The 19,160-nt window shown below is 43.2% G+C and overlaps 1 protein-coding gene across 1 annotated transcript in view; it reads right to left on the bottom strand.

Annotated features, from left to right (window-relative positions):
- LOC138754147 (netrin receptor UNC5D-like) overlaps positions 1-19,160 on the bottom strand; it is a 483,772-nt gene that overhangs the window by 65,160 nt on the left and 399,452 nt on the right. Inside the window, exons 10-11 of the mRNA XM_069918008.1 lie at positions 15,721-16,095; positions 6,040-6,124 (exon numbers count right to left, since the gene is read on the bottom strand). Of these exons, the coding sequence (XP_069774109.1) occupies positions 6,040-6,124; positions 15,721-16,095 (460 nt within the window). The remainder of the gene's footprint in view (positions 1-6,039; positions 6,125-15,720; positions 16,096-19,160) is intronic.

Raw genomic sequence — 19,160 nt, 5'->3', positions numbered from 1 at the left:
TGAAATTCATTCTTCTTACAGAGCCAAGGTTAATGTAATTTGTAACTTTAGTGGTCGCTATGATGGAGGTGAAAGAACTGGAAATCAAGGATGCGTGTTCATCGAATTTGTTTCAGAATATTGGATGTCTGGGAAGACAAAATATTTTCTTTTAACGTTGACGTGTAGTGGCTCTAAATAGCTTGGTCAATATTAGGAAAGTCCATGCTGCCCGGGGTGGGGGGAGACGACGACTTGATGAGATAAATGGTTACAAACCTTCTGAGTTAACCAGAGAGGGACCTGCAGGTGTGTTGGGGATTTGAATCTGCTCACACTCACTTTCCTTAGCACAGAAACAGGCCTTTCTGCCCATTGTGACCATGCCAGCCAACAATCATATCACTAGCATGTCAGTTCATTTGAACAAAGAGACTCAATAACAATCCACGTATACCCTAGATCAGGGGTGGCCAAACTTTTAATTTTTAATTTAGACATACAGCACGGTAACAGGCCATTTCGGCCCATGAGTCTGTGCTGCCCCAATTAACCCACACCCCAGGTATGTACTCATGGGCCAAAATGGTCTGTTACCATGCTGAATATCTAAATTAAAATGAAAAGGTTGGCCGTCTCTGCCCTAGAGCAAGATCGACTAGGATTGATCTGACTCAGCCTTGGTGACATTTTTGTTTGCCTATCCCCCCTAACTCTCACCTCTCCCAATGACCAAAAATCAGCTTCTTTCATCCTCTGCCTCCATGCCCTTTGGATGAGTAAATTCAGAAGATTCAAGACCCTTTGAGTTGAGGAACTCTATCATCACTGACTTAAGAGGAGATGCCTTTTTATCTGGAGGATTGTCCAATAGGTTGAACAGGAAACTGCTTCAAGCAAAGGATAAACCAAGTGCTTGCTCTTGGATGGGGGGGTGGGGGGTGGGGAGGGGGTACAGCGGCGCTGGTCGGAGGGGGTAGAGCGGTGCTGGATGGGAGGGGTTGCGAAGGTGCTGGACGGGGGTGGATTGTGGCAGCGCTGGATGGGAGGGGTTGCGAAGGTGCTGGACGGGGTGGACTGTGTCAGCGCTGGATGGGGAGAGGTTGGTAAGTGAAGTGAGATAAAGATAGAGCATAAAATCACTAGTGTACTTTTTATTTTTAAGTAAAACATACAGTGAAACTTCAAACATAAACTGGCTCAAACTCAGCTAAACACCTGAAAAGTTCAGTAAAAGCAGACTACAACAATGTTGTCATCTTTGTTGGGGTGACAATCGTCTTCAGGTTGGAGTCGTTTTAAAGATTTCTTCCAGTGTCATCTGTTTCACCAACAGTCTAAACAGTCTCTCCTTAATTCAATAAACTACCAAAATCTCATGCTCACTACTAAATACATGTTGTTTCATGCAACCAATCACACATCTCACCTCAGGGTATTTCTTCACCTGTGTTCACAATATCTTCTTACTCATCACCGCTTTCCTCATTCTTTATTGTCATTTAACACCATTTCAGCAATTTCCCCATCACTCAAGGAATGGGCAACAGGTGCATCATTGTCAATGTTTAGCACCTCTTCGATGTCAACTGCCTCCCAATGTGTTTACATTTTCTGCTGCAACACTTTTGGCTCAAGCACTGAGGCTAGAGATCATTCTCCTCTCGCCACTGACATGGAATCCTTCATAGTCTTCAGCTGCGTGCCCGTTATCATCGAACATTGACGCAGGCCAAAGTTGGTGCTAATGTTGAATTAGTTACATCTGCATAAATGGCATCCTGAATTCTTTGATACTTCTGCCTCTGTTGGCTGCATCAAGCATGCAGTTCAGCAAAAAAAATCTTCATAGTTGGTGTTAATTGAGGGTAAAATTCCTTGGTCACAAGGTTGGATTAATGACGTCACATTGGGTAGGAAGGCAAGGGCCGAAAACATTATTCAAGCAAGAGATGAGCGTGGATCGCGTTGGGTGCCATTTGATGCCATTGGATGTTGTTTGCTGCCAAACACAAGCTTTGGTGTGCAAACGACATTCATGGAAAAAATGTTTGGTCTTTGGTTTTCATAATTTCAGATAAAAGACTTCATGCCTGTTCAAGAGAACCGGGGCAACTAAAGTGTCCGAGTCCTCCATTCCTTACGAAGAATAGAGCACCACCGTGGACCTGGACAAAGGGGGTCGAAGAGCGACCATCCACATTAGCCCACCACAGGTGAGGGCACAACTTGCCTTAATCACCTTCACTACTTTGAGCCAACCTGAGCCAGGTGCTACATATAGCCCACTATGTGGAGCAGCTCCCCCACTTTTTCCCCTGAGCACAGAACCCAGTTCCACTCCAGGTTGTGAGCTGTGGGTGATGATGGAGAATCATTTATAAGGTATGGGCTGGTACAGGGTGGGGGGAGGGGGTGGTTATTGTGGTGCACATCGAGCAAGGACTTGTTCTTTGATATTAGTGCAATTAAATTCTGTAGTCAAGTGGGATACCATGCCTGCTCATTAGAGAGGCATGGCAGATACTGTATGATTTATCTGTGTGTTTATCCATGGGAACCACGATTAACAGCAATCTGCTCGCTTAACCATGGAAACCGTGATTAACAGCGATCTGCTCATTTAACCGTGGGAACCGTAATTAGCAGCGATCTGCTCATTTAACCATGGGAACCCCGATTAGCAGCGATCTGCTCGGTTAACTGTGGGAACTGTAATAGCGATCTGTCTGTCATAGTGAAGTACGATGCGTATGAACTGCGTATATCTCCCTGTCTGTGTGTGTGAGTGCTATCCCTGTTGTGACTTCCCCCTGCATGTAAATAAAGATCGTTTTTTGTTGTTAAACTTGTTATGACTCAACACTTCTTGGACCGTCTGAACTTTTCTCCACATTACACGCCTTCTTCTCAAATAATTAGATTCAGATTTAGATTTATTGTCAGATTATATACATGACATCACATACACCCCTGAGATTCTCCTTCCTGTGGGCGAGATAGAATTACCATTTATTGGTAGTACAAAAAAAACTGTACTTAACGTACACCTGTTAACAAATAAAGAAATGCAAACAAACTGACTGTGTGAAACAGAGAATGGCTCCAAGATCCTCCACAAGGGGCAATACCCTCTCTGCTTCCACCTTGAAAAGCCCTTTCAAAATCTGTTGTTTCTGTGAAAACATCCAGTGAGCACATGACCAATCTTGTCAATCATCCCAGGAATCAACTCAGTGGACCCCTCCTAAAATGAGGTCAGAACTGAACCGGATACATCAGCTGTGATCTCAACAATGCCAGCAAAATGTTCCTCCTTTTTTAGGACATTCCTTTTGCAGTAAAGCCAACATCTCATTTAATAAATGCTTCACCCACGCTCGGTACTAACACTTGCATCTCATCCGTGAGCGCATCGAGGTCTCTTAGAACTGCAGTAAAAACAAATCTTTATTGAGATAGACATGCAGCACCGTAACAGGCCCACCAGACCCTGCCACCCAATTACACCCAACTGACCTACACTCCAGGTACGTTTTGAATGATGGGAGGAAACCGGAGCCCCTGGAGGAAACCCACGCAGACAGGGGGAGAATGTACAAACTCCTTTCAGACAGCAGCAGATTCAAATCCCCATTGCTGCCTCTTTAACAGCTTTATTCTAAACCCCTTGCTGACCGTGATACCAAAAATATGTCAGTATTTTATTGGACAGGGGCACCTTGGCCAATATTTATCTCCCAACCAATGTAGTCAAGTAAAAACAGAATGCTGGAGAAACTCAGCAGGACAAATAATGGACTTTACATAGATAGTAAAGATACATAATCCACATTACGGGCTTGAGCCCTTCATCAAGGTATAATGTAGTCATGTATTTGTTTCTGGGGCATTGTTCTGTGCAAATAGTTTTCCATTTTTCTTGAATCAGGGGTTGTCCTTCAAAGGTAATTTATTTAATTTAGACATACAGCATGATGACAGGCCATTTTGGTCCACGAGTCCGTGCTGCCCAATTTATACCCCCAGTACGTAGTGAACAGTGGGATGAAACTGGAGACCCCCCTCCCCCCAGGAGGAAACCCATGCAGACACAGGGAGAACTCCTTACGGATAGCGCAGGATTCGATGCCTGGTCCCGATCGCTGGCGCTGTTGCGTTAACTGCCTCGCCAATCGTGCCGTCCCCCCGACACTGGGTGTGAAGCTCATTGGCATGTCATGAGGTGATGAATGGCAAATGCTCCCTCAGGCAACGATACAATTCCCACCAATTATACATTACTGGAATTCAAAACTCCAGAACAATGCAGTGAGAATCAGGTCAATAGCTGGGAGAGAGCCACCCAACTTCTGCATAATTAGAAGAGTATTTGCAAGTTATCAAACGGGAAGTAATAATTAGCTGATGTGAAGCTAATTATTCATAATAATCACTCTTATTAGTTCTTAATTTCAGTTGGAACTTTCAACAGCACTGTGTTAATGAAACAAAGCATAAGACAATTGAATGAATATGTTTAATGTTTTTTAAAACCATGCAATTACATTCTCAAGCTTTAATTATTTATTATTAAAATATTCCAGATGAAGATGGCGGTGCTGCTGGAGTTGCTGTAGCGGCAGTGCTGCCACAGGTGCGGACCCGTGGGGAGGGAGCGGAGATGCAGCACTCCCGCAGGGTCCAGCTGCCCAGTCGACTGCCGTTGGCTCTGCATTGGCTTTGAACAGGCCGTTGCGGGAGCCGACGGTGGTTTTATTTGAAGTCCTGCAACCGCCTGGTCTGGGCCCAGGATGGTGGCGCCTGTTAATCAACAGCACCCATGAGGGGCTGCAGACTCTGGGGAAGCAGAGGACTAGAGCAGGGCATCAGAGGACGGGAAGATCACCCAAACCCCCTGTCTGAGAGGGTGATGTGGAGGAGACGAGCCATGGATGGTGGCCACAGGGGCGGACCAGCGAGAGGGCTCCGCAGCTGTGGGAAAAGTGCATGTGGCGGGCTGCTGGCGGCTCGAGGCGAAGAACCCTTCAAGACTGTGGGCTGCTGGAGACTGCTGTCGGGAGATTGGCGCCGGGCTGCGGTCTGGCTGGAGACTGGTTTGAATTGGCAGGAGGGGTACTAGGTATGCAAGGGGGTGCCGAAGGGTTCCTGACCACATCGGAGATTTGGATCTGGAGCTCAGGTTGCCAGTAGTTTAGATTGGACTCTGTGTGGCTTTGGGGGCTGCAGAAGCACTGGGGGAATATCACTTGGTGATTCGTGGTGGGGGGGGGGGGGATATATCTCCCTTGCTTTCTCTCTCTGACTGTAAGAGGTGTTTAGGCCATTCCTGCCGGTGGCAAATCTGTCTGCTTTGCAGCAGGCAAAAGGGAATTTCATGTTAATACAGTGTTTTATTAGTATGACAATAAATTGAATTTTAAATCTTGAATAAACTGCAATTTCGTATTATTTTTCATGCAGCAATCAACAAATCGATACCCATGTGTGTGATTATATTTTGATGATTGCATCTTCTTGTCTGTGGATTGCCAGACTGTGAAGGACATTCTTTAATAATTATTAAATAATAATCAATACTTCAATAAGGATGAGAGGTGTCTGAATAGAGATCTAAAAGATTATGAGAGGCACAGATAAGGTGAGTAGCCAGTGCTTTTTTTTTTCCAGAGTGGGGAGTAGCAAACACCAGAGGGCATGAGTATAAAGTGAAGGGAGGAAAGTTCAGGGGAGACGTCAGGGATAGGTTTTTTTCATACAGAGAGTTGTGAGTCCCTGGAATGCATTGCCAGGGATGGTGGTGGAGGATGGAACAATAGAGGCATTTAAGAGACTCTTACACAGGCACATGGATGAAAGTAAAACAGGTGGGGAGGATTTTGCTTTGTTTTTGGACCAGCACAACATTGTGGGCTGAAGGTCCTCCACTGTGCTGTAATGTTCTATTTAATTCCAACTCACTTTTTCACTCAGCTTCGCCCATACCCCCAACCACAAGGCTCAAAGCAAGCAGAGCTTTTCCCCATTTCAATACACCAATCAACACATTTCATCTCTTACCTATTTTCACCTTGATTGACTGCAATGTACATTTCCCATGAATTTCCCTCTGGAACCGATGCCAAAGGAACCATTAAACGGACTCCTTATATGCACATAAAAAAAAATCAGTTAGTTCCATGAAAGTACAAAGGTAAATTTAGAAACCTTGCCAATTGTCACGGTGAAGTTCGGTGGAAGAATATTAACACTGAGAATGAGAATATCACGGAATATCTGATCACAAACGTCTCAACAGGGAAACTCGAAAGTCTGCAGATACTGTGATTGTAGTAAAAACACAGTAAATGCTGGAGGAACTCAGTAGGTCTCGCAGCGTCCAGAGGAGGTAAAGCTATATTACCAATATTTCAGGCATGAGCCCTTCTTCAAGGTATGAGCAGGCATCTGGGGAATAAAGACTGAGGAGAGAAAGGAGGGGGGAGGAGTCCAGACCAACAGACAAAAGGTGTTAATTGGATATGATAAGAGCATGTTTCCACTTCCAACTTCTCATCCAAGGCACATACACTGCTGAGTTTGGTTCCTCACTAAGTTTTGATAACAGCTGGCACTTCCATCCCAACAGCATTGTAAGATCACTACAAGAACAGCTGTCGATCAGCAAAGCGTCTCACACGATTAATGTTAAGTGCTGACCTTGCCAGCAATGACACAAAATATATAAATGAATGAAAGTGAAACTGCAGGTAGGATTGATGGAGGATGGGAAAGGATTTGAGGTAAGGGGAGAGTGAGTAGAGAGCTCATTGAAAATAAAGTCATAAAGATAGACTTTTAAGCTGAGTTTGGGCCAAAGACACAACAGCCCCTTTTGTTCAATGAGATTGCACTGATCATAAACACCTATTGACACTAACCCTGGACAGTAATAGGTCCTTTCTATTCACCACCCATGCTGCCCAAATATCCCAATAAACCCCCCAAATGTTGATGGAGGGTGGGAGGAAACCAGAGCACCCCGAGGAAACCCACGCAGACACAGGGAGAACATACAAACTCCTTATAGGCAGCGCCGGATTCGAACCTGGGTCACTGGCGCTGTCACAGCGCGACACTAACCGTAATGCTAACTGCGCCTTTTCTTCTGCTCATCAGCTCCCGGAGATTCTATCACTCAGCTGCACCCTCATGGCAAATGAACCTACCAGTCCGCCTGGGTGTGGGGAAAGATAAGAGAACCCAGAAGAAGACCATGCAGACAGGGTAAAACCCCCACGGAGACAGCACTCAAGGATGGATTGAACTGGGACTCTGGAGATGGGAGGCAGCTCTCCTACTGATCCTTTTTAGCTTAGACTCAAGTGGTGCTGATGCTTTGTTCAGGAACAAGGTGCTTGGGAATCAGTGGAAATCTGTTACCCTGCAGTCTCAAAATATTTGGACAGGAAACATACAAAAGACAAAATCAACAGTTTGTTCCTTAATAACTATTATAATGGCAATAACAGTTATAAAAGCAATTTTTATGGCAGCTTTTATTACTAAGTAACTATCTTGGCACAGCAGCAGTCCCAGTGGATGACTGTGCAGTGCTATGATTGAAAATTTCTGCAGAGAAGCGTTGCTTATCAATGATAAGATACAGTGCACCATACACACAACTCTGCATAGGTTACATGACTGATGGGCAAAAAATGATGAATTCAAATTGATGAGCAAAACAAAGGTTTCATCTTATAGTTTAACTGAACTAGCTTTAAGAATCTCAATATTATTGTTCATTGAATTTCAGGCAGCAATGTACTACTGGCAACTTGTTGGGAAAAATGGTAGGATACTGGGACAATAGTACTTGTCTCCCTGGTAAATACTACTGTGATCCAGATACTATTTGGTCGAGGAGCAGGTAGTGGTGAGGAAAGAGGGCAGAAAGGGAAGGTCGAGAATCACTGCTCTAGACCCAATTGTTACTGAAATATTTTGCTTGAGAAAAATTGTCATTGGCCCATTTCCTTTGGAGTGACAAAACCGCGCACATAATGAGTCAATAGAGACGATTAAAATAATGGTTTTTAAACATTTTCTTTCCACTCACATACCACCTTCAGCAATCCCTTACTAATCACAGAGCATTGATGGCATAGGGAATTCTTAAAGTGGTATGTGAGTGGAAAGGAAAAGGTTGAAAACCACTGACTGAGACAGATTAGGAGAACGAGCAGAGAAGTGGCAAATGAAATCCAATGTTGGCAAGTGAGTGGTCATGCACTTTGGTAGAAGAAATATCTATTTATTTATTTAGGCAGATTATTTTCTAAATGAGGAGAAAATAAAAATGTGGAGGATATCCTGAAGGTTTACACGGATTTGAGGCCCATGTTGTCTATAATGAGTTTGTACGTTCTCCCCGTGACTACGTAGGTTTTCCCTGGGGGCTCCAGTTTCCTCCCACCATTCAAAACATACCAGGGGGTTGTAGGTTAATTGGGTGTAAGTTGGGTGGCACGGACCTGTGGGCCAAAATGGCCTGTTACTGCGCTGCATGTCTAAAATTAAATTAACAAAAAAAAGAAATTTAAACTTGTTGATTGAGTCAGTGAAGACCTGGCAAATGCAACGCTGGCGTTTATTTCAAGAGGAATAGAATATAGAGCAGGGATGTGATGTTGAGGCTTTATAAGAAACTGGCGAGGCCTCACTTGGAGGATTGTGATCAGTTTTGAGTTCATCATTTAAGAAAGGATGTGTTGATGTTGGAGAAGGTTCAGAGGAGGTTCACAAGGATGATTCCAGGAATGAAGGGGTTATCATATGAGGAGTGTTTGACAGCTCTTGGGCGGTACTTATTGGAATTTAGGAGAATCAGGTTGGATTTTGATCAAACATTTTGAATGTTGAAAGGCATTGACAAAGTAAATGTAGAAAGATTGTTTCCCATAGTGGGAGTGTCTAGTACAAGAGGGCACAACTTCAGGATTTAAAGGTGTCCACTTAGAACAGAGGTGTGGAGGAATTTCTTTAGCCAGAGGGTGGTAAATCTGTGGAATTTGTTGCCACAGGTGGTTGTGGGGCCAGGCTATTGGGTGCATTTAAGGCAGAGATTGATAGGTTCTTGTTTAGCCTGGGCATCAAAAGTTATGGGGAGAAGGCCAGGCAGTAGGGTTGAGTGATTGATCTTTTCTCGCTCACACCTTGAAGAAGGGCTCAGGCTCGAAACATCAGTAATATATCTTTACCTCCTATGGACACTGCGACACCGGCTGAGTTCCTCCAGCGTCTCTGTGGAAGAAGGACTTAGGCACGGAACGTCGGTAATATATCTTCACCTCCTGTGGATGCTGCGAGACCGGCTGAGTTCCTCCGGCATCTCTGTTTTGACTGAGGGAAAATGGATCAGCTCATGATTGAATGATGAGGCAGACTCGATGGCTGATTCTTCCCCTATGTCTTATTTAATATCCCAGTCTAAACTTTACTTTGCACATTGGGATGAGCAGTTCTGTCAGTGTCCTTGGGCAGAACTAATGTCACACTCTTTGGGATTTGAAAAACTGCAAGGAATCGTATGCAGGGTTCTGGAATATGCTCGCAAAATAACCTCTATCTTTGAATTTTGGTGGATGTGACTATAAACCTAAACTTGATTCAGTGGGCCCACCAGTAAATAAGGTTAAAAATCTGGGATGGCATTAACATCGACTTCTCCGGTTTCGGTTAGCCCATCCCCGCTTTCTATCCCTATTTCTCTATTCCCCCCCCTCTCTCTTTCCCCACAACTCCTTTCCTCCAGCTCTGCATTCACAGTTACCTCCCCCCCCCCGATCAATTCTCACCTTTACTCGCCCATCTTCCTCTCCATGTCCAATTATCACCTCTTGTCTGTTGGTCTGTGCCCCTCCCCCTGCCCTTTCTTCCCTTCTCCCCAGACTTTTAATTCAGGCGCCTGCCGGCTTTTTGCTCGTACCTTGAAGAAGGGCTCAGGCCCGAAACGTCGGTAACAGATCTTTACCTCCTACGGACGCTGCGAGTTCCTCCAGCATTTCTGCGCTTTCACAAATAAGAAAACACTCCTATTGTTAAATGCAAGTCTATTCCCTGGGATTGCCAGCAATTATAACAATTCGTTGGGAAACCATGTTGGCGAAGTTTATAAGCCAAGTTTATTGTAAAAAAAACAAAGTATGAATTTACTATGTAGCGTGACACAGATCTGAATTCTACTCATTGCACGATAAAGAAATACAATTATAAATGGTCAATGTAGTTCCAGAAACACAGCCACTGACTGTTCCAAGTGACCCCAAATAATAGTTTATTCTAAAATCACACAGACCTTGAGGGTTCTCTGCTGTTATTTAAAATCAAACTTCCTGAAGAAAAGACAAGAGTGAAATCTGGCCTGGCAAAATTCATGGCTTCGACTCCATAAGAACATAAGAAATACAAGCAGGAGTCGGCCATCTGGCGCATCGAGCCAGATCATATCTGATTTGATGATTGGCTCATCTCCACCTACCTGCTTTTTTCACAAATCCCTTAATTCCCCTACTATGTAGAAATCTATCAAACCTTAAATATATTTACTGAGGTCACCTCTACTGTTTCAATGGGCAGTGAATTCCACAATTCACCATCCTTTAGGAAGAACAGTTCCTCCTCATCTCTGTCCTAAATCTACTACCCTGATCTTGAGACTATGTACCCTAGAATTAGTCTCCCCCACCAATGGAAACAACTTACTTCCAATCTTCTCTATTTACCTTATATTACCATGGCCTCCTTTGCCAGCTCAAGCTAATTTGGAAAGGTCTCCTAATCTCCATCAGTGCCGTAATCACTAATCGCTTTGACTTTGTACTGATCCCCAGTCTGATGATGGACAGAATCTCCATGCACCCTGACATTACAGGAACATTACAGGACCTCTTTCAATGGAGACTGAATCCTTTGCATGGTATCATGTCTAAACTTGGTTCAGTGATTGCTAGGGAGGGGATCACTGTTGAAAATAAATGGACCCATTAACCTGATTAAAGTCAAAAAAACTGGCTCACACATCAGCTGTCAAATATTGATGTGTTAAATATAATGCCAAACAATCAAATCTGCAACAACTTCTATTTATATAGTGCCTTTAGAGAAACAAACTGAAGGTTGTAGGTTAATTGGGTGTAATTGGGTGGCACAGACTTATGGGCCGAAATGGCCTGCTACCATGCTGTATGTCTAACTTTAAAATTTAAACACGGTTAGTGCGACACTGTTACAGCGCCTGTGATCGGGACCAGGGTTTGAATTCCCCGCTGTTTGTATGTTCTCCCCGCATCTGCGTGGGTTTTTCCTGGGGGCTCTGGTTTCCTCCCACCATTCGAAGTGTACCGGGGTGGAGGTTAATTGGGTGGCACGGACTCGTGGGTCAAAATGACCTGTTACCGTGCCTGTAGGTCTAAAATAAAAAAAATTAAAAAAAGCAAAGACACCCCATGACACTCAACAAGGATGGCATCAAGAACAATTTAACAGAGGGTCCAACAAGAAGTTATTTGAGGACGATGGCAATGATTCATCATGGTCAAAATGACAGAGAGGCTCAAAGAAGACAGAGGGATGAAATTGAATATATTTTGAATGGTGATTCTGAGACCTCAGGACTGCAGGAGTGGGAGACAGGGGGTGGATGGAGTTACAGAGATATGGTATGTGGGATGGTGGGAGTAACCTTGGTGGGGTTTGAAAAGAAAAAGAAAAATGTTGAACTTGTGATGTTGGGGCACTGGTTTCCAGGATCGATCAGTACGCACGCTCGTTGAATTGTTGATCACATCTGGCCATTTTTAAGACTTAGTGGGGTATGATTCTCTCCGAGATCAATAAGTACCAGTGGCAGCCCTTGAATCAGGCACAGCATTTTAAAATGAGAAGACAAAGGGCCACATCTTTCCCTTCCAATTACAATTGCAGAAACCAAATCATTCACCATCCACATAATTACAGAGGACCATATGGCAAGATGTGAAAGCTAATCCTTCACCAATGATTCCAAATCCAAGGACTGTCGGCTGATGGAAGAACTATTGCAGGATTAATTGTGGCAGGAGCAGGCAGCAAAGCGGATTCAGCCAATGAAGCCAATTTGCAATATGGGAGATTAATCTCTGCCCGTGACAGTCTCTTTCCAACAGAACATCTAAAGGACATTTGAGCTTCATCATCACATGGGTCTGATATTACCAATGGCTGCTGGAGGAGACATGGTGGGCAAGTAGTGTAAATAGTTGCACATTTACAGGTCAACGAGCCAAACATCAGAGTGGAAATTACAGAGGAAGATCATGAGGAGTGGGGAAAAGATCTACTCACATCTGGAAAAGTGGGAACTTTCTAAATGCATCCATAACAGTGCAAAGTTGTGTTCACTACCCCCCACCCCACCCTTCCCCGTATTTAAGGTAAAGAGCTGGAAATCCTTAGTTTTTCCCCCTCCCCTCCCTGGATCTAGAAAAGCTAGATGATTTAAGGCCCGGAAAGTGGTCGGTGCAGACCTGACAACATTTTTTCTCCATTTTTAGTCTCATCTTGAACTATGTTGTTTTCTTGCTCTCCATTCTTTTGCTATTTTTCTAACTTTTTCTCAGGAGGAGGGGAGGGGAGGTACGGTTAATTATTGTTGGACATGCAATACCTATTAATGGATGTATATTATATTTTTGGAAATTTTTTTGTTGCACAGTTTGACTTGAAAATTTGTAAATAAAATTAAATACACATACCGCTTTTTAGATCTAACCTATTTTTGTGATTTCCCATCTTATTTTAAGTTGACTTCCAACATACAAAACTATGAAGTGCAACATGTCATTCACACTCGGGCTTCTTCCCTGCTGATCTTGGTGCAGTCAATGACAAATATGGTGAAAGGTTTCACCAGGACATTGCAGCCATGGAAATAAAGAATCAGGACAAATGGACAAATTGAATCTATCAGTGCTGGCCGATTATCGTTGGATAGTGACATGAGAGGCATCAGATGCTGAGTACAAACAAAAATCAGCAGCAGAACATTTTTAGGTCAATTGAACCAATGCAATGTGTTAGCTCATTATGCGATTACACATACAGTAGTCCCTGACTTACAACCGAATTCCATCCTGACCGACCGGTCGTGTGTTGAATGGACTTAAGTCGGAAGTTTACTGCACCCATTTTAACGTTCATCAAATACAACATGGTGACCCCCAAGGCCAGCTTTCACGAGGGGTTGGCCACCCCTGCCATAGGCATCATTTTCCATAGATAGGCCCCTACTTTCACCCCAAAAGTGTAATATATTTACATCTATTTATTTATTTTAAAAAATTATACAATATATTTTGGTCATATGTACGGATGGTCGTAAGTCACATAGGTCATAAGTCAGGGACTACCTGTGCTAAATTCAATAAAAGTTAAAGTTTCTCCAACTTCCTGTGTGATACAGCAAATCTGAAATTATCTTTGTGTTCAACTTGAAGAAAATCTTTTGAAATATATTTGTTGTCCACTTGTCCATGGTTTTGTGTGGGGGAGCTCCAGACTGATACAATTGATTTTCTGGGGAGGTAATGAATATCGAGTGAGCAGGATAGTGTGGTAGATGTCGTATACATGAACTCCGATAAAGCATTTGACAATGTCCTTCCTAGTCAGCTGATCCAAAATAAGAAGGCAGCTGGGTCCGTGGAGACCAAGTAGAAACAATAGCAATGTTTAGGAAGCATTTAGACAGGGTCGTGCACAGACAGAGAATGGAAGGCAAAGACCTTGTGCAGGCAGATAGAATTAGTTTAAATTGACATCATGGTTGATGCAGACAACATGAGCCAAAGGTCTCACAATTGAGTTATAGAGTCGTACAACAGGAGAAAGAGATACAGGAGTATCTGAGTCACCAGGCTGAGGAACAGCTTCTTCCCACGGGCAGTGAGAATGCTGAACAACCAAAGGAACTGCTCGCACTGACCATCCAAGGGTTTCATATGTACAATGTAATATTTATTTATTTATTTGTATAAATAAAATATTTGTCCTGCATATGTATTATTTGTCTGTATGTGTTCTATGTCTGTTTGTGTGTCTGGGTGTTTGCACCGAGGAATGGGTTGTACTTGTGCAATCAGTTGACAATAAACTTGACTTGATGAAACAAGGCCTTCAGCCCAACTTGCCCATGCTGACCAAAATACCCCACTCACATTTGTCATACCTACCTGCATTTGGCTCATATCCCTCTAAACCAATCCTATTAACATATCCATCCAAATGTTTTTTAAATGCAGCAATAGTACCAAACTCAACTATCTCTGGTAACTGGTTCCATACATCCACCACCTTCAGAGTTAAAAAAGGTAACCAACCACTCAGGTTCATATTAAATCTTTTCCACCTGCTCCCCCATGTCTTTAGGTTTCCATTTTCCCTAGTCTGGGCCAAAGAGTCTGTGCATTCACCCAACCTGTTCCGTTAATGTTCAAACTTTTATGTTCTGTAACCAATGTTATTAAACCATGTTTGTTTCAGTTTGCTGGCTGTCCACCTTATCTATGCCTCTCATAATCTTGGAGACCTCTATTAAGTCACCTCTCACCACTCCAAAGAGAAAAGGCCTAGCTCTGCTAACCTTGCCTCATAAGACTTATTTTCCAATCCAGGCAACATCCTGGTAAATCTCCTCTGCACCCTCTCCACAGCTTCCACATCCCTCCTATATTGAGGTGAACAGAACTGAACATAACATTCTAATCATGGTCTCACCAGAGAGTTATAAAGCTGCAACATTACCTCACGACTGCCGAACTCAATCCCCCAATTCATGAAGCCCAGCATATCATAGTCCTCATTAACTATCCTATCAACCTGAGCAGCAGCCTTGAGAGATGTATGGATTTGGATTTCAAGGTCTCTCTGTTTCTTCTCACTGTTAAATATTGTACCATTAACCATGTACTCTGTCTTCAAGTTTGACCTTTCAAAATATATAACCTCACACTTATCCAGATTGAACTCCATCTGCCATTTTTCTGCCCAACTCTGCACCTTGTCTAGATCCTGTTGTATCTGCTTCCAGTCTATAATCTGCTGTAAAATGTAAACTTTTTGAGACATTACCTGAAAAGGTTGATAGAAGTAGGACTCATAGAGCTGCTGTCTCACAGCACCAGAGTACTGGATTCAATTTTGACCTCTGGTGCTGTCGTTGTGAAGTTTCCAGGCTCTCCCTGTGACTGCTTGGGTTTCCTCCCGCATCCCAAAGGGTTGGTGTGTCAATTGGCCACCATAAGTTGGCCCTAGTGTGTGGATGAGTGGTAGAATCCAGAGAGAATTGATGGGAATATCAGGAGAATAAATGATGGGAATAATGTAGGATACATTAAAATGTAAATATAGATATAGAGCATGGTAACAGGCCCTTCTGGCCCACAAGCCCATGCTGCTAAATTGTCTTCTGTTTTGAAGGGTGGGAGTAAAATGGAGGACCTGGAGGAAACCCACGCAGACTCGGGGAGAATGTACAAACCACTTACAGACAGCGCTGAATACGAACCCAGGTTGCTGGCACTGTAACAGTGTTGTGCTAACTGTGAATGGGTTGTTGATGGGACAGGGTGCAGGTTCAATGGGCTGACATGACTCCGACTCCATGACAAACACTTGGTTCCCTACCTTCTGAAGAAAGGATTGAATTTCATTCTGGCTTCATACCTTTGGATGGTCCCAGCAGGCATCCACCAAGGCACCCAAATATGCTGCTTGTCCTGTCTTGAGCTCTGGAGACAGCAGCAGGGAGATGTTGAGCACTTGCTGCGTTGCTTCGTGCGGGCATTTTCTCAACTACCCTGCTGTTCCGCGGGTAAGTCCGGGACGGCATCCTCCCCTGATACTCCACTCTGTCTGCAACCCCAAGTGAAACCATTAACGAGCTTTGTACTTTAACCTTGATCCCTGGCAGAGAGTCAAAGAGGGGCGGCTGTGTCATGAGTTCCTTGTGCATTGGTTCCTGGAAACAGATGGGTCCACTATAAGTCCTGCTCACTGTTAGATCCGGCTGCATCGATGGGTTCAGGAGCAGAGAATTACCTGGGGAAATGGACAGAGAAACAACAACAGGTTTTCCAAGAAATTATAAGACCAGAAGGCATAGGAGCAGAAACAGGCTATTCAGCCCATCGAGTCTGTCTCGCCATTTAATCATGAGCTGATCTATTTAACATATATATAACAATTACAGCACGGAAACAGGCCATTAGGCCCTTCTAGTCCGCACCGAACTAAACCCCACTGCCCGGCATTCTCCCCATAACTTTTGATGTCCTGGTTAATCAAGAACCTATAAATCTCTACCTTAAATACACTCAATGGACCCTGCCTGTGGCAACAAATTCCACTTATTCACCACCCTCTCTTTGGCTGAAGAAATTCCTCCACATCGCTGTTCTAAGTGGACACCTTTCAATCTTTTTGTTCTAGACTCTCCCCATCATGGGAAACAACCTTTCTACATCTACTTTGCCTATGATTTACAACATTCAAATGTTGCAATGAGATTCCTCTCATTCTTCTAAATTCCACCGTGTCAAACATTCCTCCTGTGATAACCCTTTCATTTCTGGAATCATCCTTGAGTACCTCCTCTGAACCATCTGTAAAACATTGCACAAAACCTAGAGTTAATGCCCACTTGAAGGAAGTGTACACACTACATGTTTGACTGACCCAGTGGACTCAACCCCAACTTCTAATGAGCATCGCTGAAAAAGTTTCGTCTCCATTTGGCAAGGATGAAACTAAAAACAAAATTGCTGGAGAAACTCAGCAGGTCACCCAGCATCTATTGGAAATAACATTACAGGCCAGAGCCCTTCATCAAGACATGAGCATAAAGCAGGTGGGGAGAGGTGAGAAGAGGAGAGAGGCAGGGGGAAGAGCGCAGACCAACAGGAAAAAGGTCATAGGTGGATATGTGTGGGCGGATTGAAGTGAGAAAAAGCTGAGAAGACAGAGGTTTGATCTTTGGGCATCAAGAGAATGGAACCATGTTAAATTAGGGCAATAATGTGACATTGGAAGTTCAGCAATGATCTTTTTAAAATGCAAACCTGAAAACCTTGTTTGAGTTTGCTCTTTCAGAGGATATGGACATTGCTCTCAATGTTTGTGTTTAACCGTATCCGCCTTGCGGCATTTTCCCTGTCTGGCTTGTTAGCCATGTCAGAGGGTATTGGAGAGTCAATGTGTCAATATATCTTGTCTCCCACATCAGCAAAGCGGGTATGAAAGGGAGAATTTCTTCCTTGAACACATTGAAGAACAAGATGGATGTTTAACAATATTGTGATAGTTCTGTGGTCATTATTACTAATGAATAAAATTTATTAATTCAAGGTCATAAATTAAATTTAAATTCCACCCCGATGATTGTGGAACTTGATTTCAGGTCTCAAGATTGGGTGGAACATGAAAATCTTAAGACGGTGTTGTTGATTGTAGCCAAAACACTGGAATGTTGGAGGAACTCAGATGGTCTCGCAGCGTCCACAGGTGATAAAGATATATATTACCGAAGTTTTGGACCTGAGCCCTTCCTCAGTCTTTATCTCCTGTGGATGATGTGAGACCAGCTGTGTTCCTCCAGCATTTCTGTGTGTATCCTCAAGATTGTTATCCCAAGCTCTGGAGTTGCCGAGTCTAGAATAGTAAAACTCCTGGTAACTCTATGGGGATTGGTCATTGCTGGATAAGTCAATTTTCTGGTTGCTTGAGACCTACTCTTACAATTCCTGCATTAAGAATAAACAGTTTAAAAAAACAAAAGATAAAAACACTATAATTACACTGTACAAACTTCATATGTATGAATAAATAAATCTTAAAGCATTTTGGTTTATTTTGTCACATTCTTGAAAAACATTTAACCATCACTGCATCTGCAGGTTCCTCCCCTTCCACCAAGCCACCTGAAAGACGAACAATATGATCATCATTAACCCCTTCTCTGCAAAGTTTACAGATAAAGCCTTACTAATATACTTAATAATATACTAATAAATATAAAGACTCTTACTAAGTAGGGATAAGGAGACACTTTAAGAGTCACCCCAACGACGAGCGGCATCAACCAGCTCTTCATTCTGGGAGATGCCATCGCTGTTTTACACAACTTTATTCAAATAGCTGCTACGATCAAAGCCCGACGAAGGTCCTCTACTGGCTGAATATTTGCTCCCATCTTCATCAAAGGTTTATGTGTTGCTTCAGAGAACATTTACTATTTTAAACTAGCATATTTGTATCTATTATTTTATTCTTATTTATTTTAACTTTTAACATTTATTTTCCTCAATTTTCTTGCCAGTTGCTTGAGGCTGCTGGATGCCTGAATTCCAGACTCCCTGGGGGGGGTGGGGGTTTACTGTAATTGAACCACTGCACATTTTCATTCTTGCCCCTGAGTTGAGGCAAGAGGGCAGCCACGGAGCACAGTGATTTCTCAGGCTGAAGCGGAGAGGATGGGACAATTAACCAACCCTCTTGCTCCTTTACTGGAACTGATGGTATCTTGTGGATCTGCACCCTTCTCAGCACCACTGCCTTCAGGATGAAGGAACGAGGAGATCCAGAGTCTCTTATTCAACTTTCCTGGTGCATTTTCAAGCCCAAATACCAAAGGTAAGTTGCTTGTTTGTTCTGAAGAAGTGTTTCACAGGGAAATAAATTTTCGAGTAATTGAAGTACGGAATGCGTTGTTGGGGGTTCCAAACATGCAATTTATAATAAATCAGATATTACTGAGTAGGCAGTTACAAAACCAAATGCTGATACATAACCGTTGTTTTGAGAGAATGCAGTTTGATCACAGACTGTTTGCAGAGGGTATTAATCAACAGTGCACAGAAGAGGCAACATATTTTATCAATGATAATAACCATTGAGCAAAGAGCTTTCAATTGATTCAGTTTATCAGTTTATCCCAATGCTTTTGGGTCCAAGTATACTCGTCTGCAATTATAATCGCAAATGGCAATGATTCAAATAGAAATTTACTCTCATGAACTTATTAATCTACTTCCCTTTAAGTCCCTGCGTCTTATAAAGTTAATGTTCCAGCATTCACTTCCACAAAACACTTGGGCAAATCATGCCGG

This window comes from Narcine bancroftii, chromosome 2 (assembly GCF_036971445.1).
Source record: "Narcine bancroftii isolate sNarBan1 chromosome 2, sNarBan1.hap1, whole genome shotgun sequence".
Taxonomy (NCBI): Eukaryota; Metazoa; Chordata; class Chondrichthyes; order Torpediniformes; family Narcinidae; genus Narcine; species Narcine bancroftii.
The sequence above is the reverse complement of the archived record's forward strand: the minus strand, read 5'-3'. Positions and strand labels throughout refer to the sequence as shown.